The sequence below is a fragment of the Glycine soja genome, chromosome 7 (genome assembly GCF_004193775.1).
Source record: "Glycine soja cultivar W05 chromosome 7, ASM419377v2, whole genome shotgun sequence".
NCBI lineage: Eukaryota > Viridiplantae > Streptophyta > Magnoliopsida > Fabales > Fabaceae > Glycine > Glycine soja.
The window spans coordinates 42,955,533-42,975,737 of NC_041008.1; the positions used below are offsets into that span (position 1 = coordinate 42,955,533).

At 36.1% G+C, this 20,205-nt stretch overlaps 1 protein-coding gene across 1 annotated transcript; it reads right to left on the bottom strand.

The window, feature by feature from the left end:
- Positions 1-17,359: 17,359 nt before the first annotated feature.
- On the bottom strand, positions 17,360-19,933 carry LOC114419866 (transcription factor MYB117-like). Its single transcript, XM_028385668.1, has 3 exons — positions 18,968-19,933; positions 18,222-18,809; positions 17,360-17,944 (listed from the first exon to the last, which is right to left on the bottom strand). Exons 1-3 carry the CDS (start codon positions 19,380-19,382, stop codon positions 17,637-17,639), a joined length of 1,311 nt encoding a protein of 436 aa, XP_028241469.1. The 5' UTR covers positions 19,383-19,933; the 3' UTR covers positions 17,360-17,636.
- Positions 19,934-20,205: the final 272 nt, after the last annotated feature.

The following is a 20,205-nucleotide window of genomic DNA, read 5'->3' on the forward strand; positions in this document are numbered from 1 at the left end:
GCGACCAAGTCCAAAGCCAAAGGTAAGCAAAGTACTAGGTCCATGACCTACAAGCCATCATGCGTCCAGCTCAAGACGTTAAAGAAGCGCTACTAGGAGGCAACCTAGTACCTTTTGAATCTATGCTTGTTATTTGATCACTTTTTATAGTAGGACGCACCTAGTTGCTCATGATCCTGGGAATTTAAATAAAACAAGCTCAAGCTCGGAAGGTAGTCATACCTCACAAAATATATATATGTATGTTTAGGTAGTGAAAATACCTTAGATATGCATGTATGTAAACAAAAAAACACTTCACAAAATATATATATGTATGTTTAGGTAGAAAGATACCTTAGATATGCATGTATGTAAACAAAAAATACTTCACAAAATATATATATGTATGTTTAGGTAGAAAGATACCTTGGATATGCATGTATACAGCAAAAATACCTTACAAAACATATATATGTATGTTTAGGTAGCAAGATACCTTGGATATGCATGTATATAGCAAAAATACCTCACAAAAATATACACATGTTTAGGTAGCAAAATACCTCATGAAAAAAAAAGGGAAAAAAAAACAAACAAGAAAAAGAAATAAACAAATGATAATGATAAAAAAAAGAAGGAGAAAAAAGAAAAATAAGTTGTCTAGCTGAAAAACCGACATGCTTTTGAAAAGAGATGATTTCCAACTTTTCTTTGAAAAAAAATTCATTGATCATAACTAGTTTTTGGAAAAAAAAATGTGTGTACACCTGAAGGGTGAATGCTGTGAAATTTTCCCGGACGCCTGAAATGGACTTGGATGAATGCACAAATGGATAAAAGAACATATTTTGGAAACATTGGGTTGACTAAAATAGAGGAAATGAATCCTGAGCCCTAGCATCACATGACCATAAAAATTTGACACTTGAGAGTCCGCATAGGTGCATGCATGACCAGTTTTGCATAAAGTTTCCAAATCATCATTTTTGCATTTGTGTCATGGAAATAGTGTGGGGCATCCCTTTTATCCTTGAACCAAACCAAACCCCGACATGTATCATGTCTAGCCATTCTACAAACCTTGAGCCAAAATCCTGACTCACCATAAACCTTGACCTAGGGTGAGAATGTCAATCCTTACCCTCGAAAGCAAAAAAGAAAAGAAGGAAAATTTCCAATCAAAGAGAAAGCAAAAAAAGAAAAGAAAGGAAATTCCCAATCAAAGAGTGGGAGAAAGCAAAAAGAAAAGAAAGAAAAGTCCCAACCAAAGAATGGGAGAAAGTAAAGAAAAAAAAAAGTTCCTGGTCAAAGAAACCAGAAGAAATGTGCAGAGAGGTCTTTAGACCGGACAATATCTGAACAATACAGAATTGTCACCAAATGAACAAAAAGAAGGAAAGGAAACCATGACCTAAAATGGTCTTCTCCCTTTAATTGCCAACCAAAATCAGTGCGCTAGCGACTTTTTCGCCCCACACTAAACAAAAACAGAAAAGGAAAAGCCAACAAAAAATCAAAAGCCAAAAACACACAAAAGCCGAAAAACCCTCCAAAAGAACCCATTCCCAAGGGAAGTCCTATTGATCCATGATCACACATGTAATTTTTGATTTGATAGGAAATAATTTGCAAAGTCAAGTCATGATATATCCATGGTTCGGAATTAGGATGAAACACTTACCTGTGCGAGATTGATACACTTTGAGTGATTTTCTTCTATTTTGTCGAACCCAGTGTTTCCTCTAAATGTTCATTTAGAAACGAAATGCTAACATCCAAAATCTCAGTTAAGGTTATGGGGGATTTCATCAGCAGACTCTCCTTCCCCGGTAAACGCATTGTTTTTCACTCAAAAAAGCGTATGCTGCTCTAATCAGTTGGAATATTTATCTCTTTACTAAAGCATGTTTGCATTTTAGTGGAGAAAACACCGAGACTTTTTCAAGTCTCACAAGTTATCCAGAACTACGTAGGTCTGAGTTCCTCATTAGAGGATACGTAAGAGCAAGAGCCTCGCTTTTGTCGACCACACCGCCTTTTGTTGCCATGACTCAAGAGCTGGTAGCCCGCGGAGACACCTTACGGTTATCCGCACCTCGTCATTCAGTGACCCCAAGTGTGATTCACGAGCAGAGACCAATATGGTCATCTGCGCCCTTTCCAGAGATGTCAGCATTTTCCGATGGAGACTTTTCAAGTCTCACAAGTTATCAAGAACTACGTAGGTCTGAATTCCTCATTGGAGGATACGTAGGAGCAAGAGCCTTGCTTTTGTCGGCCGCCCCATAATCTTTGTCATACTGACCCTGAGGTCATGTGACATGCACCCTTGTATCATCCAGAGGCGGCGGGCCCGATGATACACGGAGATACCTTACGGTTATCCGCACCCTTTTGTCATCCAGAGGCGGCGGGCCCGATGACAAGCAGAGACCAAATTTGGTCATTCTGCACCCTTGTATCATCCAGAGGCGGCGGGCCCGATGATACGCGGAGATACCTTACGGTTATCCGCACCCTTTTGTCATCCAGAGGCGGCGGGCCCGATGATAAGCAGAGACCAAATTTGGTCATTCTGCACCCTTGTATTATCCAGAGGCGGCGGGCCCGATGATACGCGGAGATACCTTACAGTTATCCGCACCCTTTTGTCATCCAGAGGCGGCGGGCCCGATGACAAGCAGAGACCAAGTTTGGTCATTCTGCACCCTTGTATCATCCAGAGGCGGCGGGCCCGATGATACGCGGAGATACCTTACGGTTATCCGCACCCTTTTGTCATCCAGAGGCGGCGGGCCCGATGACAAGCAGAGACAAAATTTGGTCATTCTGCACCCTTGTGTCATCCAGAGGCGGCGGGTCCGATGATACACGGAGATACCTTACGGTTATCCGCACCCTTTTGTTATCTAGAGGCGGCGGGCCCGATGACAAGCAGAGACAAAATTTGGTCATTCTGCACCCTTGTGTCATCCAGAGGCGGCGGGCCCGATGATACGCGGAAATACCCGAGTGGTTATCCGTATAAACATTCTTTTGCTATCTGTAAGACAGAACGCTTGATAGCATGCAGAGACTGACATAGTCTTCTGCACCTTTTGTTCCTCCGGGAACAACAAGTTATTTAGATGCGGAAATTTTATGGTCACCCGCGACTCTCGTCAACCGAGAGGAGCGAAATTAGTGTCATACCTTAATTTTCGTCCGGGGACCTTTGCTTGATGAAATGCGACCTTTCTTTGGTCCTTGTGAGGTGCTTGGCACCCATCATTAGGCAATTTGTGAAAATCCGGGAACGACAAGTCATGGTCACCCGCGACTCTCGTCAACCGAGAGGAGCGAAATTAGTGTCATACACTAATTTTCGTCCGGGGACCTTTGCTTGATGACATGCGACCCTTCTTTGGTCCTTGTGAGGTGCTTGGCACCCATCATTAGGCGATTTGTGAAATTCCGGGAACGACAAGTCATGGTCACCCGCGACTCTCGTCAACCGAGAGGAGCGAAATTAGTGTCATACACTAATTTTCGTCCGGGGACCTTTGCTTGATGACATGCGACCTTTCTTTGGTCCTTGTGAGGTGCTTGGCACCCATCATTAGGCGATTTGTGAAATTCCGGGAACGACAAGTCATGGTCACCCGCGACTCTCGTTAACCGAGAGGAGCGAAATTAGTGTCATACCCTAATTTTCGTCCGGGGACCTTTGCTTGATGACATGCGACCTTTCTTTGGTCCTTGTGAGGTGCTTGGCACCCATCATTAGGCGATTTGTGAAATTCCGGGAACGACAAGTCATGGTCACCCGCGACTCTCGTCAACCGAGAGGAGCGAAATTAGTGTCATACACCAATTTTCGTCCGGGGACCTTTGCTTGATGACATGCGACCTTTCTTTGGTCCTTGTGAGGTGCTTGGCACCCATCATTAGGCAATTTGTGAAAATCCGGGAACAACAAGTCATTTGCATGTGGAGATTTTACGGTCACCCGCGACTCTCGTCAAATCGAGAGGAACGAAATTAGTGTCTTATCTTTACTTTCCTTTTATCTCCAATAAAAGACAAGTAAAGAGGGGCAACTGTCATACCCTAATTTCGTCCGGGGACCTTTGCTTGATGACATACGACCTTTCTTTGGTCCTTGTGAGGTGCTTGGCACCCATCATTAGGCAATTTGTGAAATTCCAGGACATGCCGGAAAACCAAAAAAATATTGATGCACAATCCGTAAGTTTCCGTGACACGCCGGAAATCAAATGGAAGCATCGTTGCATAATTAAGTGAGATTCCGTAACATTCCGTAAGTCAAAAAGGGGATGATTATGTAATCCGCAAGGTTCCGTAACATTACGGAAAGAAAACAAGTATCGTTACGAGATTCGTAAGTTTCCGTAACTTTACGAAAAAAGAATCACCAAAAAAGGTAAGGGGGTGAACTTATCAAGATAGGGGTGTAAATAGCAATTCAAATCTAGGCCCTTCCAGAACATTTTGGAAGTTGGGTTGCTTAAGGAGGAAGCAACTGGGCGGCAAGCTCCTCCACGTTTTTGAAAAATAGTTTTCGGGGCTTCCGCGGCTTCCGTAATACTTCCGTAAAATTTCCGAAAACCTTGGGTAAGCATATTCCACTTAACATTGGTAAAAGGGAAAAGAAAAAAGATGAAAATCAAATTCAAAAACAGTTCCGTAAGGCTTCCGTAACTTTTCCGTAAAATACGAAAAGGGGGGTGAACTTAGTAATTCGGGTGCGCTTAGAAATCTTCTTCATTAAGTCTTTGGGCGGCAAGCACCTCCTTTTTTTTCTATAAATAGGGGAGGGGGGAGCTGTTTCAAAATGTTCAAGACCCCTTTGGCTATGCATTTCGGCTATTTTGGGCAAAAAACACGTTTTCGTGAAGAAAAATCAAGTCGAAGTACTTCCGTAACGCTTTCGTAAGCGATTCTGTGGAAATTCTTCATCGTTCTTCGTCGTTCTTCACCGTTCTTCGTTCGTTCTTCGTTCTTCAACGGGTAAGTTTTCGAATCCGAGACTTTCAATTCATTTCTTGTTTTGTGTACTTTCACTTTAATTTCGTTTACTTTCAGTTTTTTTTTCTTCTGTTTTTAACGTGCTTTAACCATTTATTTAAGCCGTTTTCTCGTCTAATAAATGATAAAATGAATTTCAACCGATCATTTGTGTTGTAATCTCGTTTAATCACTTTTAAAACGAAATCTAACCAATCGTTCACGCTATAACCTCGGTTAAACCAAAAAAAGTAAAATAATAATAAAATAATCAAAATATCTTTGAATAAAATAATAAAAAAAATCAATCGGACGTTTTTCTTTGGAAGTTTCCTTGAATGAATTGATTAATAACCAAAGTGAAACTAAGACTAAAATCAACTCACAAATCAAGTTTTTTTCCGAAAAATCACTAAAAACCGTTTTAAGGTCCAACGCCTTAAACGGTCCTCTTTGCTTTTATCGGTTAACATGGACCGTTCAAAAGCATAAAATCAACATGTGACTTTACCGCTTTTGCAAGAACTACGTAGGTCTGATTTCCTCATCGCAATTGAGGATACGTAGGAGCAAAAGCCCCGCTTTTGTCGACCACCCCAAGAGATCGTTAATGGTCCAATGCCTTAACGTTTCTCTCCTTTCAAAAACAAGAGGTCGTTAATGGTCCAATGCCTTAACGTTTCTCTCCTTTCAAAAACAAGAGATCGTTAATGGTCCAACGCCTTAACGTTTCTCCCCTTTCAAAATCAAAAGACCGTTTAATGGTTCAACACCTTAAATGACCTTTTGTTCAATAAAAACATATTTTGCAAAAAAGACAAAAACAACTTAACCAAACACTTTGTTCCGAAAGAACTACGTAGGTCTGATTTCCTCATCGCAATTGAGGAATACGTAGGAGCAAAGGGAAACACCCTTGTCGACCACAAAAAGAGAAAAAAATATAAAAAGGGTATAAAGGATATAAGGACATAAAAGGGAACGTAAAAATCAAAGTCATGTTTGCACATTCGATTAAAGGCTGCCGTCCCTTGTGACGGACGTGTGGGGTGCTAATACCTTCCCCGCGCGTAAATACAACTCCCGAGCCTTTCACTTAAAAGTTCGTAGATCGCGTCTTTTCCGGTTTTTCCGACGTTTTCCTCAAATAAACGTTGGTGGCGACTCCGCGCGTATTCCTTTCGTGGAACACGCATCCCGCGAGTCACGCGTCGCCCTCCCGCTGAAGGGTAGGTTGCGACAGAGGGGAAAGGGATAAAGGGGAGAATGCGCATGAATGGATGTGGACGTAAACGTGACTGAATTCACCCTTATTCAAGGAAGGGAGGAACTCCTTTACTAGTGGCTAAAGCTTTCTTACATGCATGCCTTATTACAAGATATCTCAATATTTATAGCTAATGGTTTGCCATGTAACCGCCTAACAGAATCCATTATTCCTAACTAACTTGAACACGTGCTTAATCTAGTAACTCACACGTAGATGTGAACCTGACTAGAAGCGGATCGCTTGATAGAGGCTGTAGAGTTTTTGGATGACGCCACTTCCAGTGAAGGAAGATAAGTCAGGGTAGACGCCACAAGGATTACCTTGATAAGTCTGATAATTGGTTCAACAAGGAACCTAGAGAGAAACTCTCACCCAATTTTATGAAAAATGCCAAAAGTTTTTTTATTGAAAACAAAAACCAATACTTATAGTGTATCTGAACAAAAAGATAAAAATAGACATGGGCCTTCAAAACAGTTTGGGCCAAAAAAATTATAAATAAAATAAAAACAAAATAGAACATATTTATTATGGGCCTTCAAATTAATCTGGGCCTTCAACAACAATTAATAGTCTTGATAATGTCTCTGTCTCTAGGCCTTCATCCTTCTCCACTCGGGGGCTTTGTCCTTCTCCACTTGGGCTTTCATCCTTCTCCACTTGGGCCTTTAGCCTGTATTTGGTCAGTTTCAAGATTCTCATCATTACCTCCTTCTTGGAAAACATTTGCCCTCAAATGTCCAGGATCATCACTGGGTTCAAGTACCACTTCCTTCCTTTTCTTGTTGGCTTGCTTGGTATAGCTTTCATTCTTTTTTGCAATTTGCACCTTCACTTGGTCATACAATCTTTTCACATACTCAACTTTGGCCTATGCATCCTTATGCTGAGTCTCTTGGGACTTGCTGTTGTAAGTTGGCCTGTTAGGCAATGAAGCTTCTAGAAAGAGATCAACTTGATGTTCTATGCTTCTTGAAGGTGGCAGTCCATGAGGAATCTCCTTGGGAAAGTCATCTTTAAATTCCTGCAATAAGGGTTGAACACTAGGAGAAACATAAATAGTTAACTGATTAGAATTATCACTCTCTCTCTCTTGTGTATCACTCCATTTCTCAAGTGTATCACTCTTCCTTTTTCTATTCCTCTGTGATGCCTCACTATTGTCTCTCTCTTGTTCTCTATTTTCTCTCCTTCTGATTTGGTCATCACACACTTCTCTGAGGGATAGAGCTTTATGAATAATTTTCTGGTCATGGTGCTGGAAAGAAATCTTGTTGGTGAAGCCATCATGCACTGCTTTGGTGTCCTCTTCAATGTTGGCCCTCACTAGTGCCATCTCCATCTCCTTGTCCTCAACAATCAAACTTCCCTGGTATAACCTCTAGAGTTTCTGTCGCATGGTTCTACTGTAGCTAGTTGGAACATACCTCTTTCGCATAACCTTTCTCATCTCAGTCCATGTATCTATCTCCCGCCCTTCTTCTCTCTTCATCTCTCTTTGATTTTTCTTCCACCAAACAAAGGCATAGTTTGAGAATGTAGTTGCTGCTAACTTCACCTTCTACTTTTTCGGATAATCATTGTAGGAGAATGCATGTTGAATCTTCATCTCCCAGGTAAGGTAGGCGTCTGGGTCACTCCTGCCTTTAAAAGAGGATACATTGAGTTTTACTCCCTCAATTCTGTCTTGCCCCTCTATTCGGTTCGATCCATCATTGACCCTTCTGTTGCCACCATAAGGCCTCCCAGCATTTGGATTCATTTGGTGCTCTAGTCCTTCTATTCACCCGTAGAGCTCTTCATTGTTACGTTTTAACAAATGTTGCATTTGTGTAGTCATCGCGTCCAATAATAAGCGCTGAAATCCATCCAGTTGATGATATACACCACCATTGTCACCAGCTCCTGCCATGATTAAGGAACAAAGAAATTTGCAGTAATTTAAAAAAAGATTCAGGACCTCACCACACTCTACTCACGTGTTTCTCTCTTTGATGGTAATTCACTCGTGTTTGATGCTCTCAATATAGGCTTTTGTGTAATGTATTCCCTCTTGCCTTTTACCACTCGTGTTCGTTCTTAAGTTCCTGGATGGACCAAATTAGACACATATATAAAATAAAAGGAAAGACAATATAATTATCACAGACTGAGAAACAGATTTGATTTGGGATAACAACTTGGACTTGATTTGGATAGCAGATTGGATTTGATTTGGATAAAAGATTAGATTTGATTTGGATAATATATTAGATTTGATTTGGATAACAAATTGGATTGGATTTGGATAACAAATTAGATTTAATTTGGATAACAGATATGATAACAAATAAGATAACAGATAGGATAACAAATAAGATAACAGATATGACCAGTAAACTTCAAATGCTCATAACTTTTGCTACGGTTGTCCGTTTGAGGCCCACTATATATCAAAACGCTCAGAATTCAGAGGAGAATCCAGATAAGGGGATTTGGTACACAATTTTCTGCCAAATAAAAGCCTCTAACTGCCTCAATTTCATGTTATAAGATCAAACACCCATTTTTTTTTCTTTCTTCTTTTCTTTTTTTTTAATTTCTGCAACTTTTTTTTTTACTTGAAACAAAACTCAAACAAAAATTTTTTTTGACACAAAGTCTGAAAGACACAAGAAACAAGACCAAGAACAAAAACGTGACAAGAACAAGAACAAGTACAAAACAAAGACACAAACAAGAATGCAACAAGACGCAAACAAGAAAACAAATAACAGAACAAGGACAAAACACGAACCTGGACAAATTACAAAGAAAAATAATAGGATAGGATAGAACATGTATCAAGAGCCGAAACTCTGATACCAGAAGATGTGAACCTGACTAAGAGCGGATCGCTTGATACAGGCTCTAGAGTTTTTGGATGACGCCACTTCCGGTGAAGGAAGATAAGTCAGGGTAGACGTCACAAGGATTACCTTGATAAGTCTGATAATTGGTTCAACAAGGAACCTAGAGAGAAACTCTCACCCAATTTTATGAAAAATGCCAAAAAAAATTTATTGAAAACAAAAACCAATACTTATAGTGTATATGAACAAAAAGATAAAAATAGACATGGGTCTTCAAAACAGTTTGGGTCAAAAAAATTATAAATAAAATAAAAACAAAATAGAACATATTTATTATGGGCCTTCAAATTAATCTGGGCCTTCAGCAACAATTAATAGTCTTGATAGTGTCATTGCCTCTGGACCTTCATCCTTCTCCACTTGGGCCTTCATCCTTCTCCACTTGGGCCTTTAGTCTGTATTTGGTCAGTTTCAGGATTCTCATCCCTTACTTGGCTTTGTTACATCTGAAGCTATCGTGGTGACCTAGGTAATCCATCTACGTAGTAGTCGTGCAAGTGTGATGGCGTCGTCGTGATTCGAGCTGGTCTTGTGGGGGTGGGTTGCATATGAGCCTGGTTGTTAACAATTAGTGAAGTTAGCAATTGATTGTCACATTCTATATCACCCCAAAACTTGCTAGATTCCCATAAATATTATTAAAGAGAACTTAATGAAGTTTAATTTTATATTTTATAAAATAGATTTATTGATGTTTAACTGCTGAAGATGATTTCAAAAACATTTTTTCTTTATTTGGAAAAACTTTATTTTGATTTTATGTTTCGAAATTATTTTCATGAGCCAATATTTTGAAAACATTTGATTTTCAAAATGGTGTTTAATTTTAATAGTTTAAAGTTGCTACAGAATTTGAAAATCAAATTTGTTATTTTTATTAAATTTTAACAAACAATAAAATATATTAAAAATTGCTAAAAAATATTGTTTTATATTCTTCATCCCATATTTGGAAGAGATTAATGGTGATGGACATTGTCAATTAGCGGTGCAAATAGGCCGAATCAGGTTTTGGTAGGCTTGATCCTGACCCACCACTACAAGAAATGTTTGATTTCCAATGGATCTGGAATTTTTCAACGGATTGTGGTCTGCCGGGAAAATGAACTTCTTTTGACAGAAATTTCTGACGAATTTTCAATAGAATTTTTAAATGTTGATCTGTGACAAAAAATTTCCGACGGATATATATTTGTTGGAAAAGTTAACATTACCAATGGATTTTACCGACAAATATCTTGTTGGTATGAGTGTTCGGTAAAAAACCAAATCCATCAAAAAAGAAAAGGAGCCATTAAATTTTGTTAAACACATATAATAAAAAATTATTCATTAAATTATTAAACACAAGCAGATTTGAATGATTAAAGTTGTTAAATATATATATATATATATATATTAAAAATTTTATTATTTTATTCCTATTATTGATTAAAAAGGTTTTTAAGATATATTTAATAATGAAAAATTAAATATATATTAATACAATATATAAAAATTCAGATAAATTGATAAATATTTATAAGAATTTATTTTTTAATTTTTAATGTTAACTATAATTTTAAATAAATTATTTAATCTTTAAATATATATATATATATATATTATATTATATATATATATATATCAATTTAATAACCCTCCCATGATTCACGTATATAGTTCGTGAATATATTAAATATTTTTACTTGAATATTAAAGAAATTTTTTTCCTCCCATAAGTTAATTTTTTTACAAAACGATGACTGCAAAAAGTTATAAAGAAAAAAGAGAAAATAATTAGATAAATATACGTATTAATTTATTTTTATCTTTTTTATCCTTTTAATTTTTATTGTTTCCAAAGCTAATACCATCTTAATAAAGTTTATATTAATTTCGTTTGAGAAATTTTAAACTATTTTTCTGTTCTCACTTGAAAATAAAATTATGGATCTACATGCCACTAAATTCATTGTGAAATATATTACTCCTAGTGTTAGGGGTGAGAATAGGACAAATCGTTTAGAAAGGTCCATGACTTAGTCTCTTTAAAATCTGGTACATTTCATTAAAGGATTAGTCTTGGACTTGTAAAAAAAGAATATTTAGTTAATTAGTAGGCTAGGCTTGGATGCAGTTTTTAAAAAAAGTATATTTAGATAATTAATAGGCTAGGCTTATTGGGTTTATTAAAAAAACCTATTAAGTCTAATAAGTCATAAAGATGTAACTGTGTGAAGGTTAGATTGAAAAATGGTCAAGTCAAGTCAACCTAAAAAAAACAATATGATAGATGGCTAGCCGAAGGCCTAATTAATAAACAGTGTAATACTAATCATTAGTTATGACCTAATAAGGTCTAAGTATAACATTGATTATGATATCCTCTACTTCAATATACATATTTATATAATAAAATACATGAAAATGTGGAATTACATAAAAAATTTATTTTCTAAACATAAAAGAATTCATATGGATAAAAGGTTCACATCTATCTTAATCACACACACACGCGCATATCCACAATGTTACAACATACATTATTTTTATTATAAAACTTATTATTAATATTAATAATTATATATATTAAATATAAATATTATATATATATATATATATATTATATTTATGTAATATGTAATATATAAAATCTAAAATATTATGTATATCATTGTATAAATAGGCTATTCTATTAAGCTTAATAGGTCTTTTTAAAGCTTAAAGCCTTACCTTTTAAATTAAAAGGCTTTTTAAAAAGTTTAAGTCTAGCCTTTTTAGTAAACAAGCAAGGCTAGGCAGCAGGTCTCAGATGAGTATTCAAGCCTATTTTCACCCCTACTGTCAATCAATCACAAATAATGGTTGTTATGACTTTTAAGGTGATTATCGTAAAAGTCAACAAACATATCATACATGATGAGTTGTAATTAGATGACGATGCAAATTTTTTTTACACTATCAATGCACTACCTATTTTCTCTATTTGGAATTGCATTTTATCAATTTCATGAGAAAAAGGATTTAATTTTAGATTTTAATGGTCATGTACTAATAATATAAAATTATTTTACACTATCAATAAATCATAAATCAAGATTGATATGACTTTTAAGATAGTTATAGTAAAAGTCAACAAACTCATTATACATGATAATTTATATAGTTGTCAGTATAAAATAATTTTATGTTGTCAATGTATGACACATTTTCGCTTAATTTTGTCATATTATAAATGTAAGAATTTGGGTTAATTGAGTTTTTAGTCCCTCAACTTTTTCATATCCTAATTTTAATTCATAATATTTTTTGATAAATTTTAATTCTCCAATAATTTTTTGTCAATATTTTTAGTCTTTCTCAAATTATTTGCTCAATTTTAGTCCCTCATTTAATTTTGTTGCACAAAATTGGTCCCAAACATAAAATATACGAGGCAGTGGCGGACCTATATTACTTTGAGGGTATGCACTTGCACCCCCTCATTTTTCAAAATTCATTAAATTTGTAAATAAAATTTTATATTTTTATATTTTATTTATATTTATATAATTGAACCCACTGAATTTAGTTTTTATAATTTACACCCACTGACTTAGGGTCTTGGATTCGCCACTAATACGGGGGACTAAAAATGGGCTAAGCAATAACTAATTTTAAATGATAAAAATAATCGGAGAACTAAAAATGGATAAATTTTTTTTAGGGACTAAAAATGTGAACATAAAACTAATAGAGGACTAAAAGTTGTCAAAAAAAAATTAGAGAACTGAAAATTAGAATTTGAAAAAGTTGATAAAAACTTAATTAATCCTAAATTTTTATTTTAATAATGTTTTCCATCTTATTTAATAATTTTCAGAAGTCGTGCAATATTTGACTTATTAAATAATAAAATAATTTTATATTCAAATGATTAGTGGAGTTAGTAATTGATAGTCACATTTTATATCACCCCAAAACTAGCTAGCTTTCCATAAATACTATCAAAGAAAACTTAATCAAGCTTAATTTTATATTTTATAAAATAGATTTGTCGATATTTGACTGCTGAGATTATTCCAAAAACATTTTTCTTAATCTGGAAAAAATTTATTTTGATTTTATGTTTCAAAATTATTTTCATGAACCAATCTTTTGAAAACATTTGATTTTCAAAATGGTGTTTAATTCTAATAGCTTTTAGTTGTAACAACATTTGAAAATCAATTTTATTAAAAAATATTGATTTAATTTTAGATTTCACAAATTCCCTAATAAGCCAATCATAGTTGAATTTAGAAGTCTTACACATGTTTCTAATAAGAGATAAGGATTTTATCCTTTGAATTATTTCATCAAAACCTTATTATACTTCAACAATAAGAGGTCGTGGCTGTAAAAAAACAATAAGAGGTCGTGATTTTTAATAGTGGTTGCCACTCATTACCTTTGTTAATATAAGAGTTCCATAATGCTGGAACATGGTAGAAAAGCTCTAAACGTTTAATTAATTTTATTTTTATTTATTTTAGAATCAATGATATTCAACACCACATTGAGCATCCAGAGTGAAAATCAATATGGTAGAGGTAATACGATTGTAAAATAATTAAAAAAGAAAAAAAAAGTGGGCCAAAGTCTAGTCCACTAGGCTTGTAAGTTGTAACCTACAATGAAGGGATATGCTAGGTACACCCAGTAATATTGCTGGTGCACCCAGCAATTCATTGAAATGTCAATTTTGCCCTTCATTTAAAAAAATAAAAAGCATTTTTTCCCTCTTTCGGAAGCATTCTCTCTTTTCACTGAGTCTCTTCCGCAAAAGCTTCTTCTCTTCTCTCTTCCCCGACGAGCTTCTTCTCCGCGAGCTTCTCCGGCAGCCCTTGGACCCATTTGCATTCAAGGTAGGTGGCATTCTTCTTAGCTTTGGTTTTGTTATGCACTACATTAGGGTAGGTTAGTATAACGTTAGGTTAGTGGAACCTTAGGGTAGAAGACGGAACCTTAGGGTAGAAGACGCCGGAAAAAATGGCAGCTTGGTGACGGTGGCGGCTTCCGAAAGACCCGTTAGGGTTCTTCCGGAACTTCCGGAAAAAGGTCTTCTGGAAGATTTCCGGAAGAGTAGTTGTTCCGGAACCACTGAAACGTCTTCCGAAAGTACTGGTCTTCCGGAAAGTTCCCGGAACACCTATTCGGGAAAGTGCTTCCGGAATAGACAACTTTATTTATAATAAAATAATTAATTATTAAACATACACAACTTAATTTTAAAAAAAAATTAAACAACTTCATTTATAAAAAAAATACTTCATTTATAATAAAATAAACAACTTTATTTATAATAAAATAAAAAAGTTTATTTATATACAAAAATAACACAACTAATTTCAAAATATATAATTAGTAAACATACACAACTTAAATTATATATAACAATAAAACAAAAATGGGAAAAAAAATTCCAAACATACACAACTTTATTTATAAAATTAACTACTTCATTTATAAAAAATACATAAGTAATTTAAAATTAAATAATTAGTAAAATACTCAACTAAAATGATATAAAAAAAACTGAAATAATTAACAAAAATAACAAACTTAATTAACAAAAACAATATTTAAAAAAAAAAAAAACTTCCGGAAGAAGTGGTTCTTCTGGAAATATTCCGGAAGAAGGGCTCTTCCGGAAAGTGCTTCCGGAACCACTGAAAGGTCATCCGGAAGAACCCTTCTTCCGGAATGTTTCCGGAAGAACCACTTCTTTCGGAAACTTTCCAGAATAGGTGTTCCGGGAACTTTCCGGAAGACCAGTACTTCCGAAAGACGTTTCAGTGGTTCCGGAACAACTACTCTTCCGGAAATCTTCTGGAAGACCTTCTTCCGGAAGTTCCGGAAGAACCCCTAACGGGTCTTCCGGAAGCCGCCACCGTCACCAAGCTGCCATTTTTTTTGGCGTCTTCTACCCTAATGTTCCGTCTTCTACCCTAAGGTTCCGTCTTCTACCCTAAGGTTCCACTAACCTAACGTTACACTAACCTACCCTAATGTAGTGCATAACAAAACCAAAGTTAAGAAGAAGGCCACCTACCTCAAAAGCAAATGGGTCCAAGGACTGTCGGAGAAGCTCGCAGAGAAGAAGCTTGTCGGGGAAGAGAGAAGAGAAGAAGCTTTTGCGGAAGAGACTCAGTGAAAAGAGAGAATGCTTCTGAAAGAGGGAAAAAAATGCTTTTTATTATTTTAAATGAAGGGCAAAATTGACCTTTCATTGAATTGCTGGGTGCACCAGCAATATTTCTGGGTGCACCTAGCATATCCCCAGAGGGACATTGGCATTAATGACCACAATCAGATTGGGCTTCTTTGCACCCAAAGTGGGCTTGTTCCTTCCCAAAAAATTGGATCGCGTGGGGCACCACCTTAGGCTCTCATGCTACGACGACAGCCTATGGCCCTACATCCATATCGGCTCTCACTCTCTACGGTAAACAAACACACACTTGAAACTAACTTGGCATGAGCAATCAACAGTGGTTTATGTCAAATGTTACTTGGCAGAGCAAGTAATGGTAGGGTCTCAACACAACATTCATGTTTCTCTCATCGTAACAAAACACATCAACGATCACTATCACTTTTGTAATAAAATGAGACGGTGACGTTTTCCAACTCTATTTGGTTTCAACCATTAATTTATGGAATTACAAGTTTCGGGATGCAACGTTACATTCAATACCGTTCATAATCATCTTTACCGACTCAAATAACATTATTTTTACTAAAAAAATATTTATGGTCTAAAATAAATGTACGCTGGAGTATAATTAACCCCAAAATAAAGCTATAAAATTTTATAGATCCTCTAGTACTTTATGTTTAATGAATTCCATTCTCAATTTTATAGTTTTAAATAAAGTTGAAAAAGATTCTAAAAAAATAAATAGAGTTCAATCAATAAAAAATGATACTTAACCTTCTTAGAGCCCGCTTGATATGTTAAAAATTATGATACTGTACATAACAAATACTTTTGTTTCACGTTTAATTTTAAAAAAATTACGATACAACACAAATGGAAGCCCATAAGGATTGGACAAAATCTCTTTTTGTCCCAAATGTAAAATATTAAAAAAAATACATATATCCCTATATGTATATTTAATAATTAAAAAATTTATATTTTAAAAAGAAAACACTAAGCTTTTTATTCTAATCTCTTCTTATTTATTTCTTCTCACGTTTTTCTTGCCCAGTAACATAATTTTAACCAATCAAACTAAATCTTTCAAACGTGAAAACTTACTCTATTTACCTGTACAAAAGTAACAGTCAACTTTTGTCAAACAGTTTTGAAGACAAACGGCTGTTTAAAGCCATTCATTGACTAACCATATATTTCTTAAGTGTGAGATTTAACTGAAACTAATATTTATGATGATCTTTTTGAAACAGTTAAGATATGAATGTATCATACTTTTGCAAACAACCAAGCTAGTTACTTTCTTAGGATCCATAGTTCCCCCAAAGGAATTCAGTGATAAACAGCCACATATCCCATCATGTGAGTATCATGAATTTTTTCAAAGAGATTATTGTGGTGATGGGGGGAAGCATGCTGAACAGTGGTCCATCTTGAAAGCAGAAATGGATGAGGTCAGTTGCTGAAATTGTGCCTTAGTTATTGCATCACAGCCCCACGAGAAAAGGATGTTCCCAACAGTTTCCCATTTCCACAACCCCTACTCTACTATTTTTCCATCATCATCATTCCCCCAAAACAGTTTCACAAAAAAAAAAAAAAACACTTTTCTGTAGTGAAAAGTCAAACCACCCTAACTTGAATTGAAACAATGAACAGGAGTCACACATTTATATTTTACAACCTTAAAAATAAGGACTATACACTATTATATTATTATACACTATATACTACAACATTTCTTGTCCTTGCATAGCTTTCTTACACGTATCACCCTATTCAGTCCTTCTGTCTCCTAAATTGTTTTAATTAGTACCTTCCTATTCTTAGCCATATATTCTAAGTATATAACAAACGAATGTCTTGGACACATTTATTATCCAAATGATCCGTTTCAATCTTCATTTGGCTGGTGGACAAATTTTTAATCAAAGGGGTTCTTAATTATTATTTATTAATATAGAAAGCAGCAAAAAAAAATTGAGAAAAAGAAAGAACATGAAAATGAATAGATAGAAGAGAAGGGTTATGTAGACTTAATAATAATCAAATTTAATTATATTATTATTTTTTTATTGAAGGGGGGGTCCCCATGTGATGATAAAAGAAAGGAAATCACAACAGAGATTCATAGGTTGTGAAGTGTGATTCTCAATAACAGGAAGTGACGCAAGGGATCACAATCACCAAACTGAAGCAACTATCCTTTCTGTTTACCTCGAATGGCTTATCAGCAAATGTTGGACCACACCTATATTGAGGAGCTTCCGGGGGAAAAAGGTTGCAGCTTTTTGTTGTTTGTTCGGTTCTAACTTTGATTTGATCATGTGGCTCCTACTCCAAGGAAGTCAATAAATGGAGGTGGAATTGTTGTTGTTGCATCTGGGGGGCACTGATCACTGCTCACGTTTTGATGATCTCTGTGTTCTGCTGCCACTGATGATAGTGAGGCTTCACTGTGGCCTAATATCTGTGCTGTGGAATTTGAGAATCCGTAGTTGTGATTGTTTTGTTGGTGCTGCTGCATTAGCATCACATATTGGGGGTATTGAGGGTTGAAACCAAATGATGGTTGGTGATGATCGTTCTGTCCAAAATACTCTCCCACCATGTCATTGCTGCTTCTAACACCTACAAGTCCAAATAGCATAGCAGTGTTAAAGCCATAAGAAAAAAAATGTGGTTTTTTATGTATATATCCAAGTTTCCCAAAAAGGGCTGCATCAGTCACAGTTGCAGACCAAAAAGATAGATGGAGGAAACATGAAAAGTAAGATATGTACTTTGCTTGAAAAGTTGGAAATAGTGAGTTGAAGGCTAATTAATGAATGAGACTTCTTGTAACAAGAAGAACCATGAAAGTAGAGAAAACAAAAAACTAGGATTGAAATGGACATTGGACACACACCTGAAAAGAAATCAAGTGGTGTTTGTTGAGGATACAAGGCAATATGAGGGACCAGCTTGGGGGTTGAGAATGCTTCTTTGGCAGCAGTCATGTGGGGTGAGCCATTTAATAAGCCAAACTCAACCCCACTAGAAGGAGCAACAGCCACTACTCCTCCATGGAAGGGTGTTGCAGCATATGGAGAACTAGGCATGTTAATGTTGTTGGCAAGTCCTCCATTATTTGGAAGATTAAGACAATAGGGTGGTGGTGGTTGTTGTTCTGCAGTGGCTGTGTTTCTTGAGACAAGAGTGCTGCTTGTTGTTGTTGTTGTGTTAAGTTCCTCCACTCTTCTGTAAACAGAAGAAGATTGGCTCAGCCTCCTCCTGTAGGCACTGGACTGTTCTCTGTACTTTCTGGCCATTATAACATGCCAGTGATTCTTCACTGCATTATCTGTTCTCCCTGGGAAAAGCCTTGCAATCATGGCCCATTTGTTGCCATAAATCCTATGTGCCTGCATTAGCCTCTCTTCCTCCTCCTCACTGAATGCCCTCCTATTGATCCTTGGATCCAACTGGTTGAACCACCTCAGCCTACAACTCTTTCCTAAAAGCACAAATTAATAAGATCTCATCAAAACAAAGATAAAAATAAAAATTAATGACAAAAAAAATCTTAAGAAAAATGAAGAATAAGATTATATATATCTATATGACTATTTATGATAAGTGTTATCATTTTGCACTAGTTTTCACTTTTCATACCTGATCTTCCTTCTAACTTCTCAGCTATGAGGTTCCAGTTCTGAGGGCCATAAAGAGCAACAAGCTCCTTGAGCTTGGAATCTTCTGCTGGTCTCCAATGCCCTCTAGCACAAAGCTTGGAATGCCCGGAACCGCCACTATTAGAATTCTCATTAGGGCTGTTCTCATCGTTGAAGTTATTAGCATTATGGTTAACTTTGTCACTGTCTTCACCACTGCTATAAGACCCTTTACCCTCTTCAGCAACATCATCACTGTTGTTGGGGTGATCCTCAAAGTTGGGACATTCCCTCATGAAGGGAAAACCCCAGTTTGTGCCCCCGTTGGAGACATAGCAATTATCTTGATGAGAAGAAACCACACCGTAGTTGGAACAAAGAGAGAGAGAGTCCATGTCAGCATAGACCATTCCCATTGAAGGAGGAGAAGAAGAGTAGGAGGAAGAAGGGTATCTAGTGAGGCTATTTGTGTTCTTTAGTGAAGAAGGGTATATCACACTAGCTGGCCATGCCTACATCTTTCTCACAGAAGATGAAGAAGAAAAAGGGTATATGGATGAGTAAAAAAATGTTACAAAGTGTTGCAAAGTGGCAAAAGAAGAAGAATATTTTATGTGATGATGAAGAGGAGTAACATTGAGATGCAAAGTTTGAAAGGACAGATAGTTGAATGGGAAGAAAGAAGACAGATTTTTTTGCAGGAGTTGTAAAAACAGATGAAGTGCTTTGCTTTCAAAAGTGTTCAAGTGTTGAAGCCTTTTAACAGATACTTACACTAATGAAACCATTGGTTCAATGAGAAAAGAGAGAGAAATAGTGTGTGAGAAAGAGAGAGAACTTTGAAGTAGTTAGGCACCCAGACTGAGATAATGACCCTGGCATTCTTCATTTAACCAGTTGCTGTCATTATATTACTACTATTTATTCTATTCTTTTAACAAATCCCACCTCACTCACACGTGTGAGAGTGAGAGACAGGAAGAAAAAACTCTTATATTTTTTTTCTCTCTCTCTCCCTCTCTCCATTCAGGGGGGGTTGCAGGGTCTTAGGCTGTCTCTCTCTAAATTGACAAGAAAGACACTAATGTGATGGGTGCTTACTTCGGCTTGTGGCTGCAGCAGCAAGGGACACCTTTCTTTTCAAAGCACATCAAAGTCTTTTTTTGCTTTGCTTTGTTCTATTGCCACACAACACAACGGAACAAGCCTTGTCATGTTCATATGCACTAGTAAAATATG